This window comes from Entelurus aequoreus, linkage group LG23 (genome assembly GCF_033978785.1).
Source record: "Entelurus aequoreus isolate RoL-2023_Sb linkage group LG23, RoL_Eaeq_v1.1, whole genome shotgun sequence".
NCBI lineage: Eukaryota > Metazoa > Chordata > Actinopteri > Syngnathiformes > Syngnathidae > Entelurus > Entelurus aequoreus.
In genome coordinates, this window is record NC_084753.1 from 37,731,151 (window position 1) to 37,744,345 (window position 13,195).

General features: G+C 44.4%; 1 protein-coding gene across 1 annotated transcript in view; it reads right to left on the minus strand.

The window, feature by feature from the left end:
* Positions 1 to 13,195, minus strand: part of LOC133640867 (zinc finger protein with KRAB and SCAN domains 3-like) — a 257,581-nt gene that overhangs the window by 14,167 nt on the left and 230,219 nt on the right. The window contains exon 6 of the mRNA XM_062034550.1: positions 11,440 to 11,697. Coding sequence (XP_061890534.1) covers positions 11,440 to 11,697 — 258 coding nt within the window. The remainder of the gene's footprint in view (positions 1 to 11,439; positions 11,698 to 13,195) is intronic.

A 13,195-nucleotide genomic window follows, 5' to 3' on the forward strand; every position in this document is an offset into this window, starting at 1 on the left:
TTTTATTAGTAGGTTGCACAGTGAAGTACATATTCCGTACAATTGACCACTAAATGGTAACACCCGAATACGTTTTTCAACTTGTTTAAGTCGGGGTCCACTAAATTGATTCATGATACAGATATATACTATCAGATATATACTATCATCATAATACAGTCATCACACAAGATAATCACATTGAATTATTTACATTATTTACAATCAGGGGTGTGGAGGAGCGGGGGGGGGGGGGGGGTTAGGTTTGGTTGTTATCATCAGTCATCAACAATTGAGAACAGGGAAATGGATATTGGAACAGTGTAGGTCTGACTTGGTAGGATATGAGAAGCAAGTAGTGGACATAGAGAGAGGGAGAGAGAGAGAGAGAGAGAGAGAGAGAGAGAGAGAGAGAGAGAGAGAGAGAGAGAGAGAGAGAGAGAGAGAGATCAGAAGGCATAAGAAAAAGTATCTGCATTTGATTGTTTACATTTGATTATTAGCAATCCGGGGAGGGTGTTAGTTTAGGGTTGTAGCTGCCTGGAGGTGAACTTTTATTGCGGTTTTGAAGGAGGATAGAGATGCCCTTTCTTTTATACCTGTTGGGAGCGCATTCCATATTGATGTGGCATAGAAAGAGAATGAGTTAAGACCTTTGTTAGTTCGGAATCTGGGTTTAACGTGGTTAGTGGAGCTCCCCCTGGTGTTGTGGTTATGGCGGTCATTTACGTTAAGGAAGTAGTTTGACATGTACTTCGGTATCAGGGAGGTGTAGCGGATTTTATAGACTAGGCTCAGTGCAAGTTGTTTAACTCTGTCCTCCACCCTGAGCCAGCCCACTTTGGAGAAGTGGGTAGGAGTGAGGTGGGATCTGGGTTGGAGGTCTAGAAGTAATCTGACTAGCTTGTTCTGAGATGTTTGGAGTTTAGATTTGAGGGTTTTGGAGGTGCTAGGGTACCAGGAGGTGCATGCGTAATCGAAAAAGGGTTGAACGAGAGTTCCCGCCAGAATCCTCAAGGTGCTTTTGTTGACCAGAGAGGAGATTCTGTTGAGAAATCTCGTTCGTTGGTTAACCTTTTTGATTACCTTAGTTGCCATTTTATCACAAGAAAGATTAGCCTCTAGAATGGAACCTGGGTAGGTCAGAATCAGAATCAGAAATACTTTAATAATCCCGTGGCGGAAATTAAGATTTTCAGCACAATCCCATTCAAGAGCAGACAAACATTACAGGGAGACAGAACAGGATCGCTGACGGCTCTGCCAACTTCCGGCGCCACTTACCAAAAAGGTGAGAAACAGGTAAACGCTGGGGAGGCGGGGGTGAGAAAAAAAAATTCAGTCTAAGCCTGGGCCCCTGGAGAGGGGGTCCAGACTGAGACCAAGGAGGAAAAAAACTCATAGTCATAGCACACAGAAACATGTGTGTAAGAGGGAAACATCAAAGAACACAAAGGACATTAAAGACATTAAAAGAGCAGAGCTGATACAACCAGCTACTTCTACACACAGCCACAAAAGTAAAACAACAACAACAAAAACATATACACTGTGGTGGCCACAGCGGTGTTCCACGCCATTGTCTGCTGGGGTGGGGGGAACATGGCCAGAGACAGGAGCAGACCCAACAAAGCAACCAAGAGAGCCGACTCCACCTTGGGCCGCCCACCAACTCTCGGCCAGTGTCCAGTCCGCATGGATGAGCGAGGATACGTCCAAGGAGACCGAGGTGTCCGATACCTGCTCATTCAGCCAAGACACTGTGAAGCTTGTCCGTCCCGGCTCTCAGCGCCAGCTCCGCAGCCCTGTCTCCTCATCCGCATCTCCTCCAGTCTCTCCAAACGGACTCTGGTGTGGCAGAGACCCAGCAGCTGGTCTCCATGGCCAAAAGGCTCCCGGCAGGCTGATTCAGAAGTTCACAAAAAAGCACAGCAGAAGTCACCAAAGTGCCACGTCTTGTCACAAAGTCCCAAAGGTTCCCGAATGAATGATCTATGGCCCCCGGGATGATATTTGATTAGTATTAGAACCGGCCCGCAGGCCACAGTCGCCTGCTGCTGTTTTGCACGTTCCAGTACTCCATAAGTGTTGGCGCTAGGAATTTTCAAAATGGGGTCCTAAGGACCTACGATACATTTTTGGGGTCACACTTTTTTGTAACCGTTTAGAAAACAAATGATAAATGTTTGCATTACCCTGTTATATCTCACATTCTATATTGTGTTTTGGAAAAAAGGTTGTTATAAACATTACTTAAATCTTTTTTTTTTTTTTAAATACAAAAGAAAACACATTTTTATGCATAATGTATTCAGTTATAAACATTCATTTGGGGGCACACCTACAGGGACACTATTGCAGTGGTTCTCAAATGGGGGTACGCGTACCCTTGGGGGTACTTGAAGGTATGCCAAGGGGTACGTGAGATTTTTTTTAAATGTCTGTCAAAAAGAACTGTGAAAAGAAATGCAACAATGCAATATTCAGTGTTGACAGCTAGATTTTTTGTGGACATGTTCCATAAATATTGATGTTAAAGATTTCTTTTTTTGTGAAGAAATGTTTAGAATGAAGTTCATGAATCCAGATGGATCTCTATTACAATCCCCAAAGAGGGCACTTTAATTTGATGATTACTTCTATGTGTAGAAATATTTATTTATAATTGAATCACTTGTTTATTTTTCAACAAGTTTTTAGTTATTTTTATATCTTTTTTTCCAAGTAGTTCAAGAAAGACCACAACAAATGAGCAATATTTTGCACTGTTATACAATTTAATAAATCAGAAACTGATGACATAGTGCTGTATTTTACTTCTTTATCTCTTTTTTTCAACCAAAAATGCTTTGCTCTGATTAGGGGGTACTTGAATTAAAAACAATTTCACAGGGGGTACATCACTGAAAAAAGGTTGAGAACCACTGCACTATTGGACCGCTATTTAAGCTCCAGAAAAAGGCAATTAGAATTATACATTATGCCCCATATAGAGCTCATACCAATGATCTGTTCATAATGAGTCATTTTCTTAAACTACATGATATAATCCAATACAGTAGACTTCAAGTTATGTTTATGGCCTCACAAAGGGCTCTACCAGGGTCTGTTTTCACTCAGAGATGGTCCACATAAACTCAGGGGTGTCCTGAAATTCAAACATAACATAGTAAATTCCACATTCAAGGCTCAAACGTTATCTATAGCGGGGGTGAAACTGTGGGACAAGCCTAAGAGTGTTCAACCTTGCGTTAAAAAATGTGTCGTTGGGAAACTATCAAAACCATGACTAGTTGTTTGGACTATCTCAACTGTGGGACACAGGTGCAAAAGAACTCACTGTGGAATAAGGGACATAACACACCAGACAAGGCTTCAGAAGACGAAAGATACCCAGGCAAGATGGAGCTAATCTCATGGTCACTCGATGATATTATATATCCATATTAGTGTATGTACCGTATTTTCTTGAATTGCCGCCGGGTATATAGTATGCGCCTGCTTAGAATTACTGCCGGGTCAAACTCGTTTCACAAAATAATTAGCGCATGCTTAGAATTACCGCCGGCTCAGGATTAACGCCGGGTCAAACTCGTTTCGCAAATAATTATTTTTATTAGCGCATGTCTAGAATTTCTGCCGGGTCAAACTCGTTTCGCAAAATAATTAGCATATGCCTAGAATTTCCGCCGGGTCAAACTCGTCACGTCACGAGTGACACTTCACCTGTCATCATTTTCAAAATGGAGGAGGCTGATTTCAATAATTTCAAATTGCATAAAGGGAAGAAGATTAAGAGCTATTCAGTAGGATTTAAGATCCAAGCTATTGAATATGCTAAAAAGAACAGTAAGCAGCCATGTTTTATTAATATACCGTAGCTGGGTGTGTCAAATATGAGTCATTAAATGACTCCCGCCTCCTGGTGGTAGAGGGCGCTAGTGATCCTTCTTGTGACTACTCGGCTGCAGAAGAAGTGACAACAAGCAGCAACAGCTTTAGCAGCGATCGTTTATTTTTTCCTCTCGCTTGCACTTTTAATATGGAGGATTACATATCTAAAATAAAACCGTTTTCTAAACTGGACTTTCAATCGAAGCAGGAGGTAATAATTAAAGGAATATCTCCATCGAGATAGAGAGACTTTTTAAACAGATGAAAGATACGGAAGACTTCTATAAACAAGTTATCGATGCTTTTGGTCAGAAGGAGCTGCGCATGGACTTCATTTATAAGTAAAGGTAAGACCATAATAACGTTTTTTTTTTATTAAATGTGCTTTTCATGATGGTATCCTTACATCACACTCAAATTTATAAGCGCAGGCCTACATTTACCGCATGCCTTTGGTAAGCGCCGGAGTGAGAAGAGGTTTTAAATTAATTACCGCCCCGGCGCCAATTCAAGGAAATACGGTATACTGACTTGTCATTATCATCCATTATCATATGTTATACTTGTTCTGAAATTGTCATGTATCCATCAAATCTGCAGTTGAAACTTGGACTATATAACCAACATATATAACCAACATATAAGTTGATTGTAAATTAGGGGCGGGACATGGATAAGCATTTTGCTTTTTTCCCGTATCCCTTTTCGGTGGGTGCCGTTGCATGTCTGCCAAACTAGAAAGAGTGATGAAGTGTTGCTATATATGTCTGTCTGCCGAAATAAATAAAATAAATTCATTCATTTTCTTCTTTCCTTCATGGATCTAAACTTTACCGCTGCCGGTATTTTTTTCTATAATTTTATTGTAATATTTTCAGAATGTGTTTGTTCTATTTTTGGCCAAAGTAAGACAAAGAAAACCATCTGAAGTTGTCTTTTTTTTTTTTTTTTAGTTTTAATGCCATTATTTTAATAGTCTGGCCCGCGTGTGCACAGATTTTCCTCCATGCGGCCCCTGACCTAAAATGAGTTTGACACCCCTGTTGTAGACTGTACTCGTGTTTAGAGACTCTACTTCTGTCCCTCTATGTCCCTGACGAAAAGCGAGGACGGCCTAGTGGTTAGAGTGTCCGCCCTGAGATGGGTAGGTCGTGAGTTCAAACCCCGTCCGAGTCATACCAAAGACTATAAAAATGGGACCCATTACCTCCCTGCTTGGCACTCAGCATCAAGGGTTGGAATTGGGGGTTAAAATCACCAAAATGATTCCCGAGCGCGGCCACCGCTGCTGCTCACTGCTCCCCTCACCTCCCAGGGAGTGAACAAGGGTGATGGGTCAAATGCAGAGGACAAATTTCACCACCCCTAGTGTGTGTGTGACTATCATTGGTACTTTAACTTTAACTTTAACTTTAACCTTAAGTCAATCTTACCTGGCGCTGCTGCTCCAGTCGGACATTCTCTCCTTAAAACCCCCCGCAGTACCATTAATATTTGTGGAGGGGGATGTTGCCAGCACTGCCTGCAGGAGCAAAGGTCACCGCCTCTGTCCATGGTGCTGAGGAAAGAGCACCATCAGACGGCGAGACACAGATGGCAGGTGATTAGATTTCACAGGTGGTACGTGTCAATCCAATCATCTGTTGTCTTTAACAGTAAGCGGCCGGGAGCAGGAGGAGAGAGAGGATACGGACGTGGCTGAAAAGCCGCGTCCTGCTGGAGAGAGAACTTTGTGAAAACATGTGATTATTAAAACTTTGTTCAAACCTGCACGGTGGGCTCCTGTGCCGTGTCTGACAGTGGGGCCGCTAGGAAGTGACTTCCACAATATTATACGCCCACATCGCAGACATGCTAACTACACACCAGACATTCGCGTGCGGCTTGTTTACATCCGGTTTCCCATAATGTCATGACTGTCTTGAGTTTCCAATCATTTCTACAAATCAGATTTTTTTGTGATAGAGTGATTGGAGCACACACTTGTTGGTCACAAAAAACATTCATGATGTTTGCTTCTTTTATGAATTTATTATGGGTCTACTGAACATGTGAGCAATTCTGCTGGGTCAAAAGTATACATACAGCAATGTTAATATTTGCTTACATGTCCCTTGGCAAGTTTCACTGCAATAAGGCGCTTTTGGTAGCCATCCACAAGCTTCTGCTTGAATTTTTGACCACTCCTCTTGACAAAATTTTTTTCACATGGACTTGTTTCTTCAGCATTGTCCACACGTTTAAGTCAGGACTTTGGGAAGGCCATTCTAAAACCTTAATTCTAGCCTGATTTAGCCATTCCTTTACCACTTTTGACGTGTGTTTGGGGTCATTGTCTTGTTGGAACACCCAACTGCGCCCAAGCCCCAACCTCCAGGCTGATGATTTTAGGTTGGCCTGAAGAATTTGGAGGTAATCCTCCTTTTTCATTGTCCCATTTACTCTTTGTAAAGCACCAGTTCCATTGGCACCAAATCAGGCCCATCGCACAATACTACCACAACCATGCTTGACGGTAGGATTGGTGTACTTGGGATTAAAGGCCTCACTGTCACGGCCAAGGCGCATTGGAATGCGCCCTCATCTGTCCGTCCTGATGAACGCACCTCGGGACACGCCCACGGCCGCGGCGCACATCCAGGGACGCGCTGTGCGCGTCTCCGCCCTGCACGCGTCTCCGCCCTGCAGCTGCCACCAGCTGCAATCATTTACCGGCAATCGGCACACCTGCCTGTAATGAAGGAGCTGCCTACATAAGCCTGCTGAACCCGCCATCAGGGGCCGGAATATAGTCTACTGTACAGTAAGCGATCATCTCCTGCTTTATGAACCTTGCTCTCTCAGTGTTTTCCCTTCCGTGTTTCATTGTCGTGTCATCCTACCGCAGACCTCTGTTCCCGTGTTTTGACGTTGCTGTGTGTCTCGTCATTCCTCGTCGTTCCCCTGCTTCTCGGACTGCCCCCTTGGATCTCGACCTCCCTCTTGGACACAGATTCCCCTCTTTCTCTGGACTTCCTCATCTCTCGTTCAACACTTGGTAACACTCACTTCAGCTAACTACACACATAGCCTAACACCACATACACTTTTGGATCTAGTTCACACTCCATTCTATTGTTTATTTGTATTGGTTGATTGTTATATATATATATGGTTAATATACATAATAAATCATTGTTCATACCGCCATCTAGTGTCTGTTTGCCGTCACCTCCCCTTAGTCCAAACATAACAGTATATTCCGGCCAATTGATTTGGGACCTGACGGCACAGTGACTTTAGCCCCGCTCCCTAGTGACATAAAAGAAGAAAAAAGAAAAAAAAAGAAACTTTTTTTTTTTTTTCTTTTTTCTTTTTGCCCCTCTCAGGATGTCTTTTTCTTATACCTCCACCCTGGACAATTTTTCTAGCCCTCAACACTCCTTCAAGGGACTGTTTAACTTCAACACGGGGAAGGAGGAATTTACCCGCTGCCTGGCCACCCACCTCCCACCCTTAGTGACTAGTCCTCAGTCAGCTGGAAGCGTCTGGCATCCGCGTTCGGAGGGTGGGGGTGTGGGGGTGGTACTGGTGACTGTGCTGATGTGATGGCACAGTTGCATCCAGCCAGGCTACCCCCTGCCAGACAGATACCATCTCTCTTCCATTTTAGCACTGGTGGCTGTGCTGATGTGGTAGCACAGCTGCACCCAGACAGGCTACCACCTGCCAGACAAATACCACCTGTCTTTTGCTTTTCCCAGCCGCAGCCACCAGTCCCCTGGCTAGCCTTCGAGCTAGCACCAGTCTCCGGCCTAGCCTCCGAGCTAGCACCCGTCACCCAGCTAGCCTCCGAGCTAGCACCCGTCACCCAGCTAGCACCCGTCACCCAGCTAGCCTCCGTGTCTCCACCAGCGTCCAGGCTGACCCCCGCCTCTCCGCCTCGGCCGGCAGCGCCGACCTCTCCGCCTCGGCCAGCAGCGCCGACCTCTTCGCCGCCTCGGCCTGCTCCTCAGCTGCCCTCCTCGTCTCCGGCTCCGATGACGTCTGCTTCCATGCCTCCGACGACATCATTCTCCTTGACTCTGGCTCCGACGACATCATCCTCCTCTACTCTGGCTCCAAGGTCTTCATCCTACTCGTCTTTGGCAAGCCTTTCCACAGCGCCGCCAGCCCCCTAGTCTCCTGCATCGTCGCTACCGCGACCTCCGGCTGGCCGGCCGCCAAGGCAGCCAACAGGCGCCCGCACACGGCGCCCTCTGTGGCCAGGGCAGGGACACTTTCTGCGCCAACAGCAACGCCCAAGATATGGAGATATTTCCCGTAGGTTGCTGTGGTTCTGGCGCCACTCGCGTCCGCCCTCCCGACATCCAAGAAGGTGGCCGCTCCTTTGTCGTCCACCTCGCAGGCTGCTGCGGCGTTCTACTCGCCGCCGCCACCAGACTCGTCCCCGGTGGATTCGGGGACACATGGGCCAGCGACCCACCTCCAGTTCACCCCTCCACCCTCCCTTGACTTTTGACCTGTGTTCTCGTGGTTCCTGCTAGAGGACATCTGGGCGCTGTCCATAAGGAGGGGGATACTGTCACGGCCAGGGCGCATTGGAATGCGCCCTCATCTGTCCGTCCTGATGAACGCACCTCGGGACACGCCCACAGCCGCGGCGCACATCCAGGGACGCGCTGTGCGCGTCTCCGCCCTGCAGCTGCCACCAGCTGTAATCATTCACCGGCAATCGGCACACCTGCCTGTAATGAAGGAGCTGCCTACATAAGCCTGCTGAACCCGCCATCAGGCGCCGGAATATAGTCTCCTGTACAGTAAGCGATCATCTCCTGCTTTATGTACCTTGCTCTCTCAGTGTTTTCCCTTCCGTGTTTCATTGTCGTGTCATCCTACCGCAGACCTCTGTTCCCGTGTTTTGACGTTGCTGTGTGTCTCGTCATTCCTCGTCGTTCCCCTGCTTCTCGGACTGCCCCCTTGGATCTCGACCTCCCTCTTGGACACAGATTCCCCTCTTTCTCTGGACTTCCTCATCTCTCGTTCAACACTTGGTAACACTCACTTCAGTTAACTACACACATAGCCTAACACCACATACACTTTTGGATCTAGTTCACACTCCATTCTATTGTTTATTTGTATTGGTTGATTATTATATATATGTATATATATATGGTTAATATATATAATACATCATTGTTCATACTGCCATCTAGTGTCTCTTTGCCATCACCTCCCCTTAGTCCAAACATAACACTCACAGTTTCTCCTCCAAACATATTGCTGGGTATTGTGGCCAAACAGCTCAATTTTTGTTTCATCTGACCACAGAACTTTCCTCCAAAAGGTCTTATCTTTGTCCACGTGATGTCAGATGAAACAAAAATTTAGCTGAGCACATCTAAGTCAGCAGATGTGAAGTCCAAAGAGTAGCGTATAAGAGAGCGTTAAGGAATATGTTCAACAAAAGTATGGCAAGTCTATTCCGTTCTCTCTCCTGGGTCCCATTTCCTCTATGAATGAACCCGGCCTAAATACGTCCTGGTGACGTGATGTCACAGCCATGTTGACATGACCAGCACCAAAAAGAACATAGTCATTTGATCCAACTTTTTTTTTTTTTTTTAACAATAATTACAAACACAAATAAGAGACAGTTACAAAAATATAATCGCAGAACAAAAATACTTTATGCGCATTTTACATAGAAATCCTTTTTCTCCTGGTCACTCTTTGGCCAGCACGCAGGTGTTCCTCAGGTACATACCAGTTCAGTTTTATGACTGTAAAGTTTTTGTGTAAGTCAGACCTTACACTGAAATTAATAATGAAATGAAACAGTAATACAATAAAAAAAAAAGTATATTCCTGTGGCTTATTGGGAGGAAGCAGCAGGAAAAGTGTTGATTGTGCTCTTCTTTTCCATGTCAATAATAAAAGCACCATATAGTTGTTACGTTTCCATGGGAGGAGATTCTTTAACATGTGTGACGAAAAAAAGGTCTGCGACGTCCGACTGTCCGTGAACATAACATGGGTCCTGACCGTTGAAACGTTGTTTTGTTCATGCAATAAAGAAATTGTCGATCGTCCACCTCCTCGCTATCTTACAACGTTCGGGAAGATGTTACATTACAATCTTTGTCCTGATTAATTGTCGCAACCGTTGAGCAGTGCAAGACAAATGCGGCCAATATTGAGCATAGAGCATTCTTTTACAGCACGCAAAAAAACCCCACTATTGAGCCAGTCTCCTGTTTTTGAATGAAATTAAGTTTTGAATTATATTTTTAAAAGCGCAGCTGTAACCACAAAACATCTTAACACGAAACATCACAAATAGAAGACCACCTGTAACCACTATAAATGTGGGAAAGTTCTAATGAACTAGTTTCTCTTCGGTATGTGTTCTCATGTGTGATACCATGTGTGACTTTTCGGAGAATCTTTTCCCGCAAACTGAACAATTAAAAGGTTTTTCCCCAGTGTGCGTCTTCATGTGTCTCACCATGTTGAACCTGTGAGCAAATTCACGGCGGCAAACTGAGCATCTAAAAGGTTTTTCTCCAGTGTGCGTTCTCATGTGCGACTGCATGTGTGACTTTTCAGAGAATCTTCTACCGCAAGCTGAACAGTTAAAAGGTTTCTCCCCAGTGTGCGTTTTCATGTGTGTCACTAATGAGAACCTGCGAGCAAATGTATCACCGCAAACCGAGCAAGTAAAAGGTTTTTCTCCTGTGTGCGTGATCATGTGTCTTGCAAAATCCCTCTTGTTAGAAAAGCTTTTATCACAAACGGAGCATTGGAATGGTTTTTCGCACGTGTGTGTTCTCATGTGTGATAGCATGTTTGAGTTGTTAGAGAATCTTGTACCACAAATTGAACAAATAAAGGGTTTTTCGCCCGTGTGTGTTCTCATGTGTAACGCTATCGAACCTTTCTGAGAGAAACTTTTACCGCAAACTGTGCAACTGAAAGGTTTCGCTCCGGTGTGTGTTCTCATGTGTACTGCGATGGTTCCTTTCTGAGTGAATCGTTCGCCACAAATGGAACAACTAAAAGGTTTTTCTCCGGTGTGTGTTCGCATGTGTGCGGTCAATGTCGACCTCAGAGCAAATTTATCAGCGCAGACGGAACAACTGAAAGGTTTTTCTCCAGAGTGCGTTCTCATGTGTCTTGTCAATGTGGGCCTTTGAGCAAACTTGTCGCCACAAACCAAACAACTAAAAGGTTTCTCTCCTGTGTGCGTTTTCATATGTTGAGTTAACTCACATTTAAAGGAAAATCTTTTAGCACAAACTGAGCAGATCAAACGATTTTTACGCGTCCTCTTTTTAGCGCGTTTAAAATGTTTGTTGTCAGTTTGAGTCCTCGTCTCACCTTCAGAGTCCGCATCACTGCTCAAAGGTTCTTTGGTGTCGTCCCTGTCTTCATCTTCAGGAGAGTGTGACGTTGTGTCGTCACTATCTGATAGTGGAGCTAAGACCTTGTCTGCTTGTGATCCTCCACAGTGGTCTCCATCAGCTTCTGTTGTCATGTGTTGTGGTGAGTTGCTTCTTGAAGGTTCCACGGCTCTGGTCTCACTTGGACTGTGATGAAGCTGTGAGGACTCAGGTGGTTTGTCTTCATGGTCTTCAGTCTTCACAGAGACAACAGTCAGTGGAAACTTGGTGAGATCAGCCTCCTCCTGCCCTAGAAGACACTCTCCCTCCCCAGTGATCCACACTTCCTCCTTTTCCTCTTTAAGGTCGGGGGGCTTTGGTTCCGCCGGCTTCAAAGTGGAGCTTCCCTCCAGCGACTGAGGGGGACAGTCTTCTTGACAACCAACCAGCTGGTTGCCATCTGCAGGACACGAACAACAAATGTTAGCTCAGACATGTCAAATATTATTTAGTCCATCAAATATTATATTTCACAAAAGGACTGACAGAAGTTGTGATGTTCTTTACAAATTAAATGGACATGAATCATTGATAATTATGAATTATGAAATTGATCTTGTTTTTTACAATTACAATAATTAGGGATGTCCGATAACATCAGACTGCCGATATTATCGGCCAATAAACTTATGACTTTTTAAAACGCCGCTGTGTACACGGATGTATGGAGAAGTACAGAGCGCCAATAAACCTTAAAGGCACTGCCTTTGCGTGCCGGCCCAATCACATAATATCTACGGCTTTTCACACACACAAGTGAATGCAAGGCATACTTGGTCAACAGCCATACAGGTCACACTGAGGGTGGCTGTATAAACAACTTTAACACGGTTACAAATATGCGCCACACTGTGAACCCACACCAAACAAGAATGACAAACACATTTCGGGAGAACATCCGCACTGTAACACAACATAAACACAACAGAACAAATACCCAGAATCCCTTGCAGCACTAACTCTTCCGGGACGCTACAATATACACCGCCCCCCGATACCCCCTACCTCAACCCTGCCCCCCCCAACCCCGCCCACTTCAACCTCCTCATGCTCTCTCAGGGAGAGCATATCCCAAATTCCAAGCTGCTGTTTTGAGGCATGTTTAAAAAAATAATGCACTTTGTGACTTCAATAATAAATATGGCAGTGCCATGTTGGCATTTTTTTTCCATAACTTGAGTTGATTTATTTTGGAAAACCTTGTTACATTGTTTAATGCATCCAGCGGGGCATCACAACAAAATTAGGCATAATAATGTGTTAATTCCACGACTATATATCGGTATCGGTTGATATCGGTATCGGTAATTAAGAGTTGGACAATATCGGAATATCGGATATCGGCAAAAAAGCCATTATCGGACATCTCTAACAATAATAATTATTATTTATTGATAAAAGATGAGCTGCATTAGCACAATTTGACTTTTTTACCACCTATAAAATACATTGGACTGATATCTTTACATCTTCCATGACTCCATCAAATCAGTCTGCATATATTACTTCCTGTTTAGGTCAATCAATCAATCAATCAATTCCTTTATTGTCATTGTCATAATAACACTTAAGTAATACATGTCAACAAGGTTTTGTTTTTCTTCCCCGCCTTCCTGCTGCATCGTCTTTTCACTGATTGTTGATGCATCGGTGGAAAATATATCATATAAGATCATGTCAAAGAGTAGTTTTCGTATGATTCGGTTTTCTATGAAAATGTTTTGTCAAAAGTTTTCGTACACGTCTCAGTTATCGTTCGGCCAAACATTGCACGTGACAAACAAGTCTGTTCGTCTGCGTATGATCCGTATGAAGAAATAATCCCACGTCTTTGTGCTTTTTTTTAAATTGTGTACGACTGCAAAATAAGCCACCACGGGGCCAAAGAAAGTTGCGAG